At 44.2% G+C, this 18,393-nt stretch overlaps 1 protein-coding gene across 4 annotated transcripts in view; it reads left to right on the top strand.

The window, feature by feature from the left end:
• Positions 1–18,393, top strand: part of LRRC43 (leucine rich repeat containing 43) — a 344,921-nt gene that overhangs the window by 242,790 nt on the left and 83,738 nt on the right. For all 4 annotated transcript variants that reach the window (XM_086942972.1, XM_086942971.1, XM_086942973.1 and 1 more), the window contains exon 10: positions 14,368–14,565. In XM_086942972.1, the coding sequence (XP_086799098.1) occupies positions 14,368–14,565 (198 nt within the window). The remainder of the gene's footprint in view (positions 1–14,367; positions 14,566–18,393) is intronic.

Genomic DNA, 18,393 nt, shown 5'->3' with positions numbered 1-18,393 from the left:
ATATAAATCAGGCAGGCAGGCCATTATCTTTGATGGCTGCTGGTCTCTAATTTCAAATGGATTCTTATCGAGTTGTCATGGGTGCTACTAGACTTGACTTTCCTGGGCATTTATTTAATTTTTCATTAGCACATAAGTAGTCACAGAGCTGTGTCTTATTGTGCCACATCTCTCCAGACAAATTTTGAGCAATCAGGTTCTATGCATTGAGTCTTCCTGCTAGCTCTAGGTCTGCCAGCTCTAGTTATGCACTCTTCAGTCCAGCAACCTCAGAATAGGTTTTCCAATCTTGAATGTCAGAGTTCCTTAAAATTCAGTCCTGCAAGGTCCATACCTGCATATTACAGCATTGCCATCTCCAATCCACCAATGTAAGTTTGACATCTCTGGTTGTAAAGACACAGCTATATTAGTGGATCTATAATCAGGACTTTACTCTCAGGAGGATTGAGCTAGCCATTGGCATAGGGCATCTCAGAACGAGGGGAAGTGTTGACTCCAGTGTCTGCCCCTTTTCCGGGCTTAACCTTTTCAGTCCAGTTACAACTACACAGCCATCAGCCACTACCACCACGTGGCACTGTTGCTTCTCAAGGATTCACAAAAGTGGTAAATGCAGAGCTGATCAATACACAGAAGACTAACATGTAGTCCATGCAATGTGTCAGATAAATACTACTTGAACGCATTGCTACCTTTAAAAAGAAGCCAATTATAATTCACTAATATTGGTGGTGTGTGCTTTCTTGAAGGGGCAGTATCAATGTGTTGCCTCTAAAGCATGTAGCTTATCCTTCTTCATTACCTATTTTTTTCCGTTTTCTATAAAGAAAAGTTTAGCGAAAGAGTTGTTGTCATCGCTTGTTTTAGACTAATTACTTTTTAAAATTAAAATTGTATTCTTTTTCAAGAAAAATAAACTACATTTGGCCAATATAGTCTGCAGACAGGCTACAAAACTATGTTTTTAAAATTAGCTTTTCTAAAGAAATTTAATTTTGTGATGCGTATATTTTCCATGGTCATGACTTTTCTGTTCTTATGACCTTAATGAGGATTCCCCTGGAGGCGAGATAGGATGAAGCACGTTTTCCTTAAGTCAGATAAATCCAAAAATACAGATATGCACATAGATTGAAGAGAACAAGATCCATCAAAAGAAATTTTGTAAGAACTTGGAGGAGTTGCAGAACACACAAGCTATCAATGAAGCCACTAGGTGCATGCAGAAGTTGTGTGAGGCCTCAGGCAGTCACTTTTTTGTAGCTAGTTCTGAATATTCAAAGGGAGAACAAGAGAGGGACCTCTGGATTTGACAGTAGTATGCCATGGAGAATTGCAAGCAATGTTTGCACTGAAAACTGCATTATAACATGGGTCCAAATTGTGTACAAGGAAGAATCATGCCACACAATTTTCACCATCTACAACCTGGAAAACATTCTGTGGCCAAACAGTGTACATCACTAGAGGTGTGTAAACTGGTATAGTGGCAAATTGCACATCTGACAAATATCAAACCCCTTGCTATGTGTTTATACTTTGGGCAAAATATATACCCTGGATTGTGTCTGACCAGACATTAGGGTCCAAAAGGTAGGTATAGATGGTACGGATGCAGTATTGCAGCAGATGGTGTCCTTCCTTTTTCATAATTCCCAGACAATCTTCTTATCCGTTTTTAGTCTTTTACCTCCACTATCTGCTCTGATGTTTTGCATGCATATGGCACTGTCACATGAAGACTTAAGTATGCACATACAGCATATATTGTCACCTCAGAGTGTCATATGGATACTTCGTTACATATATTGCGTTAAGTTAGCATGATTGTATTACATGTTTAAACAGCCGTTTTTCCTTCGGCTTCAGTTTTGCACACGACACCTACTTGTTGTTGTCGCTTTCACCCTAGAAGCGGTGAGGTGATTTATTTGAGAATAATATGTTATTTCTATGCTATCAGCTTTGCCTGGTACACTTGGTACAACTGTCTGCACACTGAGAGCTGCACACTCTAAGAATAACCTAACACAAGGTTGCTGGGAGGCCTGATCCTCGCACCACATTAGACATAACACAAATAATGTTGATGCCAACATTTTGGGCTCTACGCGGGTTTAAGATAGAGTTACACGGAATGAACGTAGACACTTGGTGCTGCGCATGGAGAGAGCTGGTAGCTGTTGATGTGATCTACTCCTACTGACATTTAGAGGTATGGGTTCGCCCTGCTAAAGCCCGAATGAGACCTTCTTAGATATAAAATAATATGCTAAAATAGGGTGCGCGAAATATAGGTGATATAGATTTCTATAGATTTTGCATTGTAACATGCTATCACCTTTTGCTTACTATGGATTAGTGACTATGCTGCTGACTCTGATTTTTATAATCTGCATTTTGGTATTATACAAGATACTGCGTTTGAGAACTTTGCATTGAATAATAAATATTTCAAACTTGCACTTGTGTTCTTTGACTCTCAGTTTTGGTTTGAAATGATTATATAACGAAAGAGTGTTCATGTGTTCCACGATTCCTGAGGTATTCTAAAGTTCATGTTCTGGTTTGTCTAAGACATGGATCATTACATAATGAGCCATGAGACACTGTAGCTAGCTAGGTAAGGGGATTTCTGACACTGAGATGAGTTTTGGATCATCCTAACTCACTGAGGTTCTAGATCTCTATGCACAGTTCTGTGGGAGAACGGAAACCCTGCTACATGGCGCCCGTACGTTGTTGGCCTTATATCATGACACTCGAGTAGTATATCATTCAAACCTTGACACCTTCATTCCCGTTTCCGGTAAACGGTGGTGTCGGAAAAACCTACCTATTTTAAATAGCACGGAGTTTGGTTTGGTGGCGCCCTACCCCATTCTTTAACGGCTCCGAGGTTAGGTCCTTTGTCCATTCCGGGCACAAATTGGCCCGCTTTGGGTGGATTTACTCCTCACCCTAATCGCGCTACTTGCAGTGTAGCTGAGCTGCGGCGTCTTCATGAAGTCGCGGTTGGAGTGATTAGGGCGCTTGTTCATTACATTGGTCGTAATGTTCATGGCGCAGCCCCCGCAGGTGCGCAGCTTCGAGCGGAACAGGCTGGTTTGAAAATCAGTCCTGTCTTGGTGAATTCCGTTATGGGCAAGAAGCCCCAGGATAAGGATGATTTTCCTTACTGGCTTGCCGAGAAATTCGACCAGCTGGAGGCTGTGTTTCCTAATACGACTCCGGGTGAAAAACACCGGATTCTTACGCTCAGTTTACCGAAAGATTTAGCCCCTGAACTTGCTGACTGTGAAACATGGGGTAAGACTTTTGCAGCGGTTTACTCGAGGTGCTATGGCACCCCGTCTGTGTCAAACCTCTCTGCGATCCTTAAACGTGTTCAGGATGATCACGGACCGGAGTCGGCGGTTGAATTAGGTATGCGCCTGAGCGGCTCGTTTGAGACAGTTTGCGGTCTTATCCTTGCGAATGTCAAGGGGGATGCAGTGAACTTTCAGGTGGCCAATGCCCTGGCGTTAATTCCCGATGCCGAGAAACCCCGTCAGCTAGCAAGAATTATTGTGGCGGCTTATAAAATGGTTGGCCGCACTTCTAAGGGTTTAAAGGCTTTTTCTGAAAAAGAGAGGAAGCAGCCCCAGGGACAGTCTTCGGAAACGGGTGGACAACCCAAGTCCAAAAAACAAAATTGGCCTAAAAAGCAGAATCAGGGTAAGCAACAACAACAGCAGACACAGGTTTCTAGTCCGGCGCCTTCACAACCTGCGCAGTCAGATCGAGTTTATGATTTGCGCGATCGCGCGACGATTAAATCGCCTGAAAGATTTCAGGCTTCTGACCAACGCTCTCCTCGTTCCTTTCAGGACTCATCGGCTCCGTCAACCGGTGGTGGAGGGGGCGGCAGAGGCAGGGGTGGCCAGCAAGGACGTGGCCAGCCCCGCACGCGAAGTGAAGGGGATCAGCGGGACGACTCTACGCCAAAGAGACCGCAGTTTGCCAAGAAGAAGGTGGCAGCCTTAACGGCGCATCGATATGCCCCAGATAGTGAGAACGCGGCTTCGGAATCTGACGTGGGCTCTGACCTTGCTGGACAGCGCGGCGGAGATTACCATAGTGAGAGAGGCCCTCCGTCCACTGTTGAAGGTGACAGCGACTGACACTTATGTTGTGATTGAAACGGCTGATACACATGTTGCTCCCCCTGAACGACTTTTTGAAATTGTCCTGTTAATTGAAGGTGACATGCAGCGAACTGTAAAAGGGGTATTTTGGGAAAATCTTTCGTCTACGTATGACATTTTGCTTTCGGAGGCTGACTGGCCCCCACCTTTTGTTCTCGCAGCTCCGCGAGGGGAGGAGGTGATCCTCCCCAGTTTCGCGCACACTGTATCGAGAGTGGAAGCGCTGCATTTTGCAGAAGAGTGGGCTCTGGCGCTTGCGCCGGCTGTGTACCGAAATCAGTGTGGCTGGGATAAATTGTCCCCAAGCCATGAGATTCCTTTACGGTCACAGCCGCAGCCACAACCTCAATATCCCATACGGCGTGAAGCTAAAGCTTCTGTCGCGGCTATCCTTGAACAATTGGAATATCAAGGTGTAATTGAAACGTGTGTGTCACCAATGAATAATCCCCTTTTTACTGTTAACAAGCCAGACGGCTCATATCGTCTGGTTTTGGATTACCGGCATTTGAACTCGCATTGCCGTAACTGTGCAGTACAGAATACTCACGGCTCTGCCCTAGTGAATAGTCTTGAGCGTAAACGGTTCAAAACCACGCTTGACATTTCCAATGGTTTTTATGCCCACAGATTAGATGGTCTAAGTTCCCAGTGGACCAGTTTTACGTGCGGAGGCGTACAAAAAATGTTTAAACGACTCCCAATGGGCTATAAGAATAGTCCTGGAGTGTTTTCCGCCCGCATAGTCTCTCTTTTGGAGAGCTTCGATCCAGTTGCTTGTTCTTATGTGGATGACATTTATCTCACAGACGACGAACTTTGGGAGCATCTGTGTCGAGTGAACAGCATAATTTGTAACTTTGCAGACATGGGTTACAAGTTTAACTTTGCAAAATCACACATTGCGGAGTACACAGTGTTGTTTCTGGGTTATGAACTTAACCACGAAGGAAAGGGGTTGGCTCCTCAGTTCCTGGAGAAGTGCGCGCAGTTGCGCTCTCCGACAACGCTGAAAAAAATTACAGTCTTTGCTGGGTTTTTTAAATTTCGGCAGGACTTACATTTCGGAATATGCCCGGCGTATCAAGCCTTTGTATGCCTTGATACAACCCTCTTTTTCCAAATCATGCTGGCTGCCTGAGCATTCAGCCATTCTGCAGTCCTTGCAGGCTGATTTGCTCGCTTCTGACTACTTACAGACTCGTGATAACCGGACCAACCTGGTTATAAGAATTATCCCTGGGACGGTGGGTTTCACGTACCTGACTTTTAATGAAGGGGATACTGTACCTATTGCTTACAAGTCACACTTATACACTTCGGCTGAACTGCGTTTTTCCACTGTGGAGAAAGTTTTAACGGCTGTGCAGATGGCGATTCTTAAGGAACGTGCCCTGTCGCAGGGAAAGCGCATGTTGGTTGTTACCCCGTGTCCTGCCTTGGAGGCGGTCACGAAAGCCAGTGTACCGAATTCTAAAGCTTTGCACCCTCGGTGGATTCAGTGGGCTACATCCTTGACATCCCAGGATGTCACGTTTATTTTTGACGCCGCTTTACGGTCGCAGGAGTATTTACAGTATGAGTTTGTTCATCCTGCTCCTTTAGCGATGCGGCCGTTGGAGGATTTCCATTGTATCATTTACACTGATGGTTCGGCGCAGGTTGCCCATGGCTCTAAACATGCTTACGTTTCCGCTTGCGCCATTGTGGTCGGTGCCATGGTGAACGATGAGTTCAAGTCCAGTGTCGTGCACACGCAAACGCTGGGGGACTGCACTGCACAATTAGCTGAGCTTCGTGCTCTGATGCTTGCATTGGAGTACGCCGATCCAAGTGTGACGACTTTAATCGTAAGTGATTCTTACTACTGTGTCCAGTCTTACAATGAGAACTTGTTTTTTTGGATTCAGAATGATTTTCGTGATTCCAAAGGTAGCACAATAAAACATAAAATGATCTGGGTCCGAGTGGCGGAACTTAAAGAGAAACTGCCGCTCGTGTTTGTGATTCATACTCTCGGCCACCAGCGCGTGGGGGTCCACGCTGTTGGTAATTCGCTTGCTGATGAGGCAGCGAAGTCTGCGGTATCAAAATACTTAGTTGCAGCAGTCACGAGGTCCAAAAGCAAAATAGATGATGACATCTTGGCGGCTGTTGCTGCCACGGAGAAGGGAGGTAAATATCCTGCGGGGTTCCCTTCGAAGTACACATACCACTTAAGTCCCGATAAGGTTCCTTATGTGAAAATTCCGGAAGTTGGTGAACGTCTAGTTCCCAACTCGGATCGCAGGACTTCTCTGATTACAGCGGCTCATGAAGGTGTGGCGTCTGCGCATGCGGGCGTCTCAGCCACTGTAACTCAGCTACAACAAAGGTTCTGGTGGCGGGGACTGTACAAACAGACGCGCGATTATGTCCTTATGTGTGACATTTGCCAGCAGATTAAGCCTTCTACTGCTGCGCGTCCGCCTCAGACACAGTTGTACATCTCTAATAAACCGCTTGGCTGCGTTTATTTGGATCACTGCGGTCCTTTTTCCTCTGATACTGCGTATAAATACATCTTAGTAGCAGTTGACTCATGCACACGCTTTGTGTGGTTATGGCCGCATCGAAGCGCTGATTCGCGGACTGTCATTAAAGATTTGCGTGTCTTTGTGGGAATCTTTGCCTGTGGTACTTTCCATTCGGACCAGGGTCCGGCTTTCGCCTCTAAGGCGTATAAGGATGCTATGGTTTCGTTGGGAGTCCAAGGCAAGTTTTCAAGTCCCTACAGGCCTGAGGGCAATAGTGTAGTAGAACGAATGAACCGCGGCTTAAAGCAATCTTTGACAGCCCGAGTTATAGGCACTGGTAGAAACTGGCTGACCCACCTCTATTTCGTGCAGCGTGCGCTTAATAATCTCCCTAGAAGGTCTCTGGGTGGGCGGACCCCATACGAAATGCTCTTTGGTATCAAGATGTACGTCCCTGACCTCGATGATGCAGACTGCCAGGCCCAGGCCGCGGCCTTTGACGTAGATGAACATTGCAATGTTTTACAGGATCTACAAAAGACCAGAGACAGTCTTGCTAAGGAACACTTGCCCTCCACGTCGGATGATGCGTTGCAGATCCCGGTAGTTGGCTGGCTACCCCAAGTTGGAGAACTGGTTCGAGAGAAGATCGATAACAAGAAAGAGTTTGGTCCCTCATATCGTGCTCCGGTTCGAGTTCTTGGAGTGAAGGGCACAAGAACAGTCATTTTACCACCACTTCCAGGTCGTAAAGAAAACAGATTTATTTCAATTGACAATGTCAAGACACACAGGGTGGCCGATTCTTCATAGCATGACACCGGCTGTATCCTGTCCTTCCATGGTGAGGCACTCTGTGCTAGCAATAACATCTGGTGCAGATCAAGAGGTGTCCCTCGAGATGCCTGCCATATCCAGTCCTTTATTAAATACTATTCCTGTTACTAACATTGATGAGCTGACCTATGCAGATCCTGCTGATTTATCTATGTCCGATTTACAAGCTCGTTTGGCTAACCAGTCCAGATTCTCTTTTGACTCTGTTTTGGAACTTTCAAAGAAACCATCGACTATTGCAAAATATGCCACGTTGTTTAAAAAACATTTTCTAATTCCACCTTGGACATACGTTTGGCTGATACTATTTTCATTTTATCTTTTTATGTCAATTGGTTTTGTGTTTTATTTTTTCCGCCTGATCGATGGCCATTATGTAAAAGAAAGAACTGGAATTCGGTACCTTAATGGAACATTGGCCCCTCTTTCCTCCTCACATTCAGCACACAGACTAAAAAGAGACTTAAATACAGTAGAGATTACTGCTTGGCCTGTCCTTGATGGGATTGTGTGGGATGCGGTTAGGTTTCAGATACATGGCCCCACAGAAGTTATTAATGTTCCTAATGTGCTTAGAGTAAACATGGGAGATGTGATTCAGCAAGATATTCGTTCTGATGATTGGGATCTTCAGGCCGTAGAAGAATTGTTCTCTGATTTGAAATATTATGCGGCCTTTGATGCTGAGGAGTTGTACTTAGATTCTGTCAATTATGGTGATTTGTTTTGTTATCAACATTATGGGAATCACTTCTTACACAAAACAAGTTCCAGGAGGGTTCCTGTGAACTACACACAGTGGGAACATTGTCCTGCTCCTTTACAGGGGAGCTCGAGTACATTTCTGAGGAAGTTCTCTTATTTTACAGATTTTAATCAATCAAATCCTGAGTCGTTTTATTTTAAAGTGAACCAGAATTTCATGTCCAAAGTTAGACTTACCGATACAAAATTGCTGTATTCGAAGTCCTTTCTAGACAAGTTAGCTATAGATGGCTATGAGTTATGGAAGGAGGCTATTGACCTTAAATCGGTTTGGGGTACCAAAGATTGGCAGGTACAAGGCACTGAGGCTTTGCATCGTGCATGTCTCATCCCGAATCACATGTTGTTTTTAAATTCTACTATTTCCCAAACAACATGCTTTGGTTTGGCTACATCTAAAAAATTAAATACACCTACTATCCCTGATTTGGAAGAATATTCAGGTTGGAGTAATTTCACTACATTGTCCATCAGTGGGATACGAGCACTTTTGCACAATTCCTCCTTTAATATTTCCAGTTTTGATCCAGAGGGGTGGCTTTTGTGGCAAAGAAGCTCTGATTCTTGCCAACGTCGTTTTTTGGGTTTGTCTGAAGGTTTTACACACATCAGGCCAGATCCCAGGTTTGACACAGATCACACTGTTACTACTTATTCAGTAGGCAAATTGTGTCAGAACTGGTTACAACATTCCACTTTGGCTGCAGTTAAACTGCATCTGTCCCAGTTGAATGAAAACATAGAGCTAAATGATTTTATAAAAGGCCCGGCTAGGGGTAGATCTAAACGCTGGCTTTATGCTGTGTACAATGAGATTTGGAAATTTTCACAGATTGAGGCTGCTAAACGCCTGAGAGCTATTGATCAAGCAAATTTGGAAAAAGTGCTTGCAGTGGTCGATAACAGTATTAACATGCTTTCTTCCAGGATTTACACGTTGGATAATATTGTTTCTTCTGTTGTTGATATTGTACATGATGAAGTGTCCACGTTATACCATGGTCAAAATCAGTTACGTTCTGTAATGCAGTTTGCATGGACCCTACAGACGCTTAAGGCTGGACGAGTTCCCTGGAACTCGTTGAACGTTTCGTCCCTTTTCGCCCCTTTTAATCTGACTGAAAAGCAACGCATGCTTTCTATGCGTGATGCGTCGTTTTCTATGTTACATATTGAAAAGCTAGAATCCTTACCTTTCTCTGTTGCTGAAACCACTACTGCCACATGGCTTATTCATGGATTAATTACATTACCATTTCCCTTATATAAATTTACTAATTGTATGCGGTATATTGCTATAGGAAGATATGAACCACTAGGCAATGCATTCCTACATGAGGCATGGTCATTACCATACACATACAGATGTCTGAAGGATGGAAAAGAAGTGAATCTTAATGGTGAGGAATGCACACAGTCACCTGACCATTCGTTAATATGCAGACACATTCAGTTACACGGTTCTTGTAATCAAGACCGGCCAAATTTAGCATGTGTTTTAAAAGGCACGCCAGTTCCAGCAGTAGTTCCTACATTTACATTATTGACTAATGGTAGTTATTTGCTTTTAAACAACGAGTTATGTTGTGGGTTATTAATTGGTGTGGCTTATGTGGTAACTGTATCAGAGCGTGTGGTGTGTTGCAAGAATGTTCTATACCCACCCACGCATGGGTCTTCAGATGTCTCCATCTGGCCACGGATTCCAACCTTGGAAGCGAAGTTCAATGGTTTAAGCAGAATAAGGGCCCTTTTGTCTCAAAAACAAGTGACCCTGAGTTCGGCCCGGGAAAATTATGTCCTTCACATAGCTAACACACGCACAGAGGTGCAGGCGCTTTTAAATACTGATTTGCCGTTTCATTTCTGTGAGCTGGTGCATCAGATCTTTAATGCATCTTCCACGTCTGGGCTTGCACATTTTTTTAAATTGGTTAGCAGTGGCCTCGTGACTACATTTGAAAAAGTTTTTGGTATCATTCCCACGTTTTTCCACTCTATTTTTTCGAGTTTGTTTGGTGGACTACCTGTGTTACTGGCTGTAGCCGCTGGCATTTTGTTGGTGTTTTTCTTCATAAAACATGGATGCCCATCCTGCGCAAGAAGCCATTCAACGCCTCCTGACACTGTGCCGTAATCGGATGCTCAATTACTATGGAACATTGCCGCTTGCAGCATTAAGCACGGCTTATAGATTGTCATTTCGGTTCACCGACTTCACGTGCGTCCAACCTGTGTTTCACTGCCTGAGCTGCGAGTTCGATTGGGCCATTGATTTGTGCCTATGCTTGAGGACCGCTCCTGACGTCGATTTTGATCAGCTAATGCGTCCCATGGTGGCTCACGAGCTGATCTGTTCTGGCGAAAGAGTTATGGCCTTGGCAGCGATAAATGGGGTACTGGGCCAATGGGAGATCTCTGCAGCGGCGCATGCCTTTCTGACACACAGCGATCTGGTGAACCCACCGAGTTGTCCTCTGACGTCACAGGAGGATCCGATGCTGGAGGAGCACGTATGTTCTTTCCCATTGCTGAATTGGATTGCTGAACTATTTTTGGATGATGGCAGTGATTTCATACTGGAGGCTGTTGCAACTTTCTTTGCATATACTGTCCAATCGTGAGATGCCTGGGAGGATTGCTATGAAATATGACTTTCCCCTTGCTGGATTGGAGGGATGGACTATGTTCAGATGATGGAGAGTTCAATCATGTGATGTCGCTGAGAATAACGTCAATGTGGCACATGACTTTGGATATCGGATAAGTGCCTTGTTTTTTCTCTTACAGACATTAGAATTAATGCGACCTGGTCCTACATTGCATATTTTTGAGACCTGGCGGATAACTTTTGGTTCGAAAGTTTTGTTTTTATTTTTAGATTTGAGGCCACTGTAGGCATTCATACATGTTCATTCATACATATTTTTTTAGCTTATTTTAGCTCAAGATTATTGAACTTTGCTTTCATTTTATGTATCTGATTTAGTATTGCCTTTTCCCTTATGATTGACGGTGCTCGGATCAATGGGGGGGTGTCATATGGATACTTCGTTACATATATTGCGTTAAGTTAGCATGAGTGTATTACATGTTTAAACAGCCGTTTTTCCTTCGGCTTCAGTTTTGCACACGACACCTACTTGTTGTTGTCGCTTTCACCCTAGAAGCGGTGAGGTGATTTATTTGAGAATAATATGTTATTTCTATGCTATCAGCTTTGCCTGGTACACTTGGTACAACTGTCTGCACACTGAGAGCTGCACACTCTAAGAATAACCTAACACAAGGTTGCTGGGAGGCCTGATCCTCGCACCACATTAGACATAACACAAATAATGTTGATGCCAACATTTTGGGCTCTACGCGGGTTTAAGATAGAGTTACACGGAATGAACGTAGACACTTGGTGCTGCGCATGGAGAGAGCTGGTAGCTGTTGATGTGATCTACTCCTACTGACATTTAGAGGTATGGGTTCGCCCTGCTAAAGCCCGAATGAGACCTTCTTAGATATAAAATAATATGCTAAAATAGGGTGCGCGAAATATAGGTGATATAGATTTCTATAGATTTTGCATTGTAACATGCTATCACCTTTTGCTTACTATGGATTAGTGACTATGCTGCTGACTCTGATTTTTATAATCTGCATTTTGGTATTATACAAGATACTGCGTTTGAGAACTTTGCATTGAATAATAAATATTTCAAACTTGCACTTGTGTTCTTTGACTCTCAGGTTTGGTTTGAAATGATTATATAACGAAAGAGTGTTCATGTGTTCCACGATTCCTGAGGTATTCTAAAGTTCATGTTCTGGTTTGTCTAAGACATGGATCATTACATAATGAGCCATGAGACACTGTAGCTAGCTAGGTAAGGGGATTTCTGACACTGAGATGAGTTTTGGATCATCCTAACTCACTGAGGTTCTAGATCTCTATGCACAGTTCTGTGGGAGAACGGAAACCCTGCTACAAGAGAACCTGATCACCGACTGGAATGACTATAAATTGCAGCCTCTCGAGTACTTCTGGATATTTGGAAATGGGATCTAATTTCCCTGGCTCAGGCAGTGGTACTTCATTGTCATGTTTTAAAGTACTTTGTCTTACTTAGAAGGTAGCATTGACGTCCAGACCTGACTTTCTGAAGGGAAAACATTGACTAGCTGCCTAGTCAGAGGTCTTTACTGGAGTCAGCAGGTTTTTACTGTCTATACTTGGATTTAAAATGATGAGAAGAGATTCAGGAGTCTTCTCTGTACAAGTTACCCAGGTGTGGAGTTAGCTGGCCTCTAAACTCCAAAGGATGTTCAAATACCTGGGAGTTAGCAGAAAAAATAGTATTTGTGGCTGTATGGTATGTTCTCTTAGATGTCTTTGTGGTTTTCCACAGGGATTTTTAAATTCAATTTGTTTGTACTGTAAGTGTCGGATGTATGACGTTATAACGCATACCATTACAACTACCTACCATTACAACGCGACCATTACAACGCATACCATTACAACGCATAGCGCTTAGAGGTGCTGGATAGTGGTAAGTATAATTTACTATTCCAACTCCAGTCCCCGTGGACACTAGGGAAGGTGTTGGATAGTAAATTATACTTATTCCCTATCCTAGAGCGCCCCCCAGCGCAATGCGTTGTAATGGTATGCGTTGTAAAAGTTGCGTTGTAATGGTAGGTAGTTGTAAAAGTTGCGTTGTAACAGGTGTATACCGGAAGCGTCTTGTGCACCATTAATTTTGTTCTGTGTGAATTGTTTGTTTAGTCACCTAGGGTTCTTGGTTATAAAAGGTGTGTGGAGTTAGCTTTTTCCAAACGGGCATCTTTATTAACTTTTTTTTTTTTGTGGCATTATTGAAGGCAGGCTGGAGTGTGTTATCACTGTTTGTTCATTAGGTAATGATGGAAAGAAATGACCAGGTTTTTGACGATTGCTTCAGATGGAAGTTGCTTAAACTATTGGTTCTGATAATTGGCAGATTAAGAATGACTTAGGCTGGTGAATAGTTGATGAATAATGGGATGGCACCGTGATAGCCTGGGATGGCAGTATGGCAGTCGATATTGGCCATGAACATGATATCTAATTTACAGGTATTGCCTGGTATGGGAGCATCTGTATGGTGATAGGTGGGGGCTTTCGAGGAGCTGGATTTGGTTATGGGTGTCTAAGAGATCTTCTTTTTCTAAGCAGTTGGGTCACCTGATAAGTTGAAATACCTGAGTAAGAAGGTTGTTGCTTTGATTGATGAAAGTAATAGTGATGATGTCTTCTTTGAGGAAGGTATTGTTTTCAGGAGGTAAAGAGAGGAATGTAAAGTATGTGCCATGTGATGCCGTGATGGGAATATGGCTACCAAGCAATTCGACAGAGGCTAGATCAGAGGGCTCCCAGATCAGTCAAGGTCGTAGCCAACTGTGGATAATGGAAATCCCTCCAGAGTGCTGTATGCCAGGGGATGAGGGTACCCAGCATGTCAGTGGGGGAGTATTGAGCCATGTCTGTGACGTTGAATGCATTAAAAGTGCTTAAGGTTGTGAGATATCTGTTTGCATGTTTGTGTGAGTTTAGGGAGTGTGCAGGACGTGCCTGAGCTTAGACATGTGATGAGGGGTATGGGTTCTGGGTATAAGTACTATTCCAGGACCAACTAATGATGCACAGATTCAAGAGCAGGTCCCAACTTCTTTGAACCAAATGGTGCCGGGACAAAGAATGTTGCTTATCGATTGACTGTCTACCTGAAAGGGGGAGGGTAGCAAACACATGGGCATCTTGGATGATATTAAGGCTTCAAAAGGACTGATTTTCCAATAATGCCAGCCCTTCATGCAGTAAATAGTGTCTGGTCACTCAAGTGAATACTTAGGGGTGGGTGGGCTCACTGTAGACCTGGTCACAGGAACCTCTGGGGTGACTCTGAGAGATATACTCAATTTTATTCACATAGTTTACTTTCCTCAGTGGCGCTAATGCATGTTTGATTTATTGCTAATGAAAGATGTAGCTGACACTACAAGAACTTTTGATATTTGCCTTTAAGGACAGACAAGGGAGTGGAAAGCAGAAAAAGAAAAAAGTAAACTTGTCTAATCTTCACCCTGATGCTCCCATACGACGGATCCTGGGATCACTGCATTTGCAGTTGGAGAAGCTGGTAGGAGGAGAGCCAACTGTCGATACAGTCTGTGACTTTGGGGTGTTGGCTACGACGGCAACCGTGGAAATTGCGAAAAACAAGGTAAGGCATTATATAAATGTATTGATTGGTTAGAATAAATTACTAAATATTTACTGAGTTACAGCTCACACACAATAGCTACAGTATAGAAAAGTATGCCAAAAAGTCCCCAAATGTATTACTCCTTATTAATTATGAAACCCCACACAATCACATCTTCTTTTCTCCTCTCCCTTTGCATCTCTGGGAGTGGGGCGTATAAGTACTACTGGTGATGCACTCCTCGTTGTATAACATTCAATTCACCCATAGCGTTCTGATAAGTCGCTGGCATGTGCTGACAAATGAAAAATGGATTGTGATCTGTTAGATTTGGGGGTCTCTGTTTGGCACAGGTAGGTACTTGTGACAAATAGGGACCCTCTCCTCTAGTCAGGAAAAGGGGATTACACACCTAAAATAACCCCTGCTCACCCTCTAGGTTGCGTGGCGCGAGCAGTCAAGGTTTATTTCATAGGCATTGTAAGTTAAGCAGTTGTGACCACATACAGTAACCCAGTGACAACACTACAAATGGACACCACACAGGTTTTATATAAAAAATAAGTAGACTTTATATAGAGTTACCAAAGACCATAAATGACAAAAATACACAATATGATTACTTTAAGATGGTAGATTTAAGCTTAGTTCAGTTCAGTTCTTAGATGCGACACTCTGCGTCAATGTACCTTAAGTTGCGTTGCGCTTCCACGACAAGCAATGTCGCAGTGATGGGAAATGCGGCAAAGTTCAGATACAAAGAAATAAAGACCTGAAGATCTTCCAGCTGCAGCACGCTTCTCGGGGATGCGAGAAGCTCTCAGTTCGATGCGAGGACTGCAGCGGTGACACCCTGACGATGCGACGACAACAGCTCCAGCGGCGACGCTCTTCTCCACAATGCGTGAAGCTTCCGCTCGATGCGACAACTACAGCGGCGACATCCAAGATGCGACGGCAGCAGCTCCGACGGTGGCGCGCTTCTCGGGGATGCGAGTTGCTCTTGATTGATGCGGTGCAATGCGACAGTTCCAGCGGCGACACCCTCCTTCTCCGGAGTTGCGACGGCAGGCACAGCGAAGGCAACACGCTCCCACCTCGTTGCGAGATTCTTCTCCTAATGCGGTGCAGTGCGACAGCTCCAGCGGCGTCACCTTCCTTCTTCAGAGTTGCGACAGCAGCAGCAGTGACGGCGACACGCTTCCTCTTTGTTGCGGCACGCTTCTCTCCGATGCGGTGCAGTGCGACAGTTCCAGCGGCGACACCATCCTTTCTCCGGAGTTGCGACGGCAGGCACAGCGACGGCGACACGCTTCTTCTCGTTGAGTCGAGCTTCCAGCTCCTTGCGACACGCAGTTCCTCAGAAGTCCCAAAACAGCAGCAGGCACTTCCACAAGAACTCTGGGGAGCTGGGGGGTGAAGTATGTTGTCCCTGAGACTTCAGCAGGAGGCAAGCTATTTTCCAAGCCCTTGGAGCTCCTTCACAAGTTGAAAGCAAAGTTACAAAGTTCCTTTCTCCTTCCTTTGGCAGTAAGGCAACCACTGCAGGCCAATCCCCCAAGCAGCCCTTCAGCTTGGGAATAGTCTCTCCTCAGTTTCTTCAGGTTCCTCCCCTCAGTAACGGTTTCTTCTTGTAGTCCAAAAGTGATCTAATTTCATGGGATCAGGGTCCCAATATTTATACCCAGAAATCCTTTGTTCTCTGAGGGGAGAGGGGCCTTTGCCCAGTCCAAACCAGTTCTGAAGCACTCTGTTTATCAGACTTCTCCTTTCCTTTCACAGTGCAGGGCATGCACATCAGACACCCCACAGAAGGTGGAGCCAGCATTGTGGAAGGCAAGTACAGTCCTGAAGCACTTTTTTGACAGGACTCCTTCTCTTCTTTCGGTGTGCAGGGCAGAGACATCAGCCGCTCCCCAGGGGGTGCAGATCTCTCTATTCACCACTGGGTGACTCAGCCTGTCTCCTGGAATTCCCCAGCCCTGTCACTCACAGAAACCAGACATAGGAATACACAAACCAGCAGAGGCAGGTTTGAATGGTTAGACAAGAAAATACCTACTTTCTAAAAGTGGTAGTTGCAAACACCGAATATTAAAATAAACCTTACTAAAAGATGTATTTCATTATTCTGAGTTCAGGCATACTAAACTCGAATTTCTACCATGTTCTCTGAGCCTGTTAGGATTATAAAGTGTAACAATTCTAACAGCCCATTCTGGCCTATGGAAAACAGGTAGCCTTGCAATAGTGAAAAAGGAAAATGGCTGTAATTCACTATTAGGACATGCCACACACATCAGGGCTTGTCCTACCTTATGCGTACAATGCACCTTGCCCTTGGGCCTACCATAGGGGTGACTGATATGAAGGAAAGGGAAGGGTTAGGGACTGGCAAGTGGGTGCACTTGCCCAGTCAGCATGACAGTACCAGACTGCACGCAGGCTCTGCAATGGTAGACCTTAGACACATTTTACAAGGCTGCTTCTGTGGGTGGTACAACCAGTGCTGCAGGCCCACCAGCAGTATTTGGATTACACGCCCTGGCTCACTCAGTGCACTAGACTAGGGTCTGACAAGTAAACCAAAGTAGCCAAACATGGAATCACTAATCCATACATCAATTTACAATAGGGAGCACTTGTACTGTGGCACTGAATAGCAGTGGCACAGTGCCCAAAGCATCTAACACCAGCAAAACACATGAGGCAACAGCAAAAAATGGAAGGGAGACCCACGCCAATGGTGCCAGGTCTAACATGATCCAACAGCCAAAGCAGCCCCTGCCATCAGTCTGTCAGTCAGTCAGTCAGTCAGTCAGGCAGTCAGGCAGTCTGTCTGCCAAAATCCTTTTATTCGGTTTAGATGAAAATAAACCATACAGCACACTTTAAAACACAATAACAATAAAGCAAACACAATAACTACACAGAACCAATAAAACATTAAAATCATGTTAAGGTCAGGTCCATACATTTAAATACAAGATAAAAAGGAACTGTACAGAATTAATTGAACAACCTTCAAACTCAGCTTTCAGCAGTTCAGTGAAAACCTCAATATGAGTGGTCCTCTCAAAATAAAAACTGCCACAGAAGAGCAGATATGGTCAGTAGCCAACAATTGTGGAAAAAAACTAATCCTGGTCTTCCTTGAATACAATTTAAACCCTTTAAAGTGAAGCCATAAATTTACTCCTCAAGTGTGCATAAACCGACAAAAGAATATAGAGTGCAGTGTGTCTTTTTGTAAACAAATCATTACTTTTTTTGTCCTCATTCACCTGAGAAAGCTGTAATGTCCAATTTTTCAGCCCTTTACTCAAAAGAGATACTGACCACTAATGGGCTTACTACAATGGGCATATTCCTTCTTGCAGCTATCTCTCTCTCACGGTGTGAAACATACACCGGCACTGCTTAAGATTCGGAGTGTAGGGAGGAAACCCTTTAGCAGTCCAGAGTGAATTTCTGGTGTAATCATTGGACATAGTTGCGGTCTTATATCTCCAGTACCCTTTGGATCTTACGCCAACCCTTCCGTGTTCTCCATCCATGCCAACAATAAATTCCAGAAATCTTTCTTCTTAGACTTTTTTCCTAATAAATCCATCATCCATCTTGGACATTTACACAAGGGATTCCAGCCATTTAGAATGCTGTGGCGGTGTAGTGCTCATCCATTTACGACAAATCTCTCTTCTTGCGAGTAACATTGCATAGAACAGCATGTTTTTGATGGAACCCATAAAATCATCCACCACTCCAAAGTTAACCAATGAAAGGCTTACCTTTATTTGCTGCCCCAAAATACCTGACATTGAAGTTTCCACTTTATCCCAAAAT

This window comes from Lissotriton vulgaris, chromosome 11 (assembly GCF_964263255.1).
Source record: "Lissotriton vulgaris chromosome 11, aLisVul1.2, whole genome shotgun sequence".
Lineage (NCBI taxonomy): Eukaryota > Metazoa > Chordata > Amphibia > Caudata > Salamandridae > Lissotriton > Lissotriton vulgaris.
The sequence above is the reverse complement of the archived record's forward strand: the minus strand, read 5'-3'. Positions and strand labels throughout refer to the sequence as shown.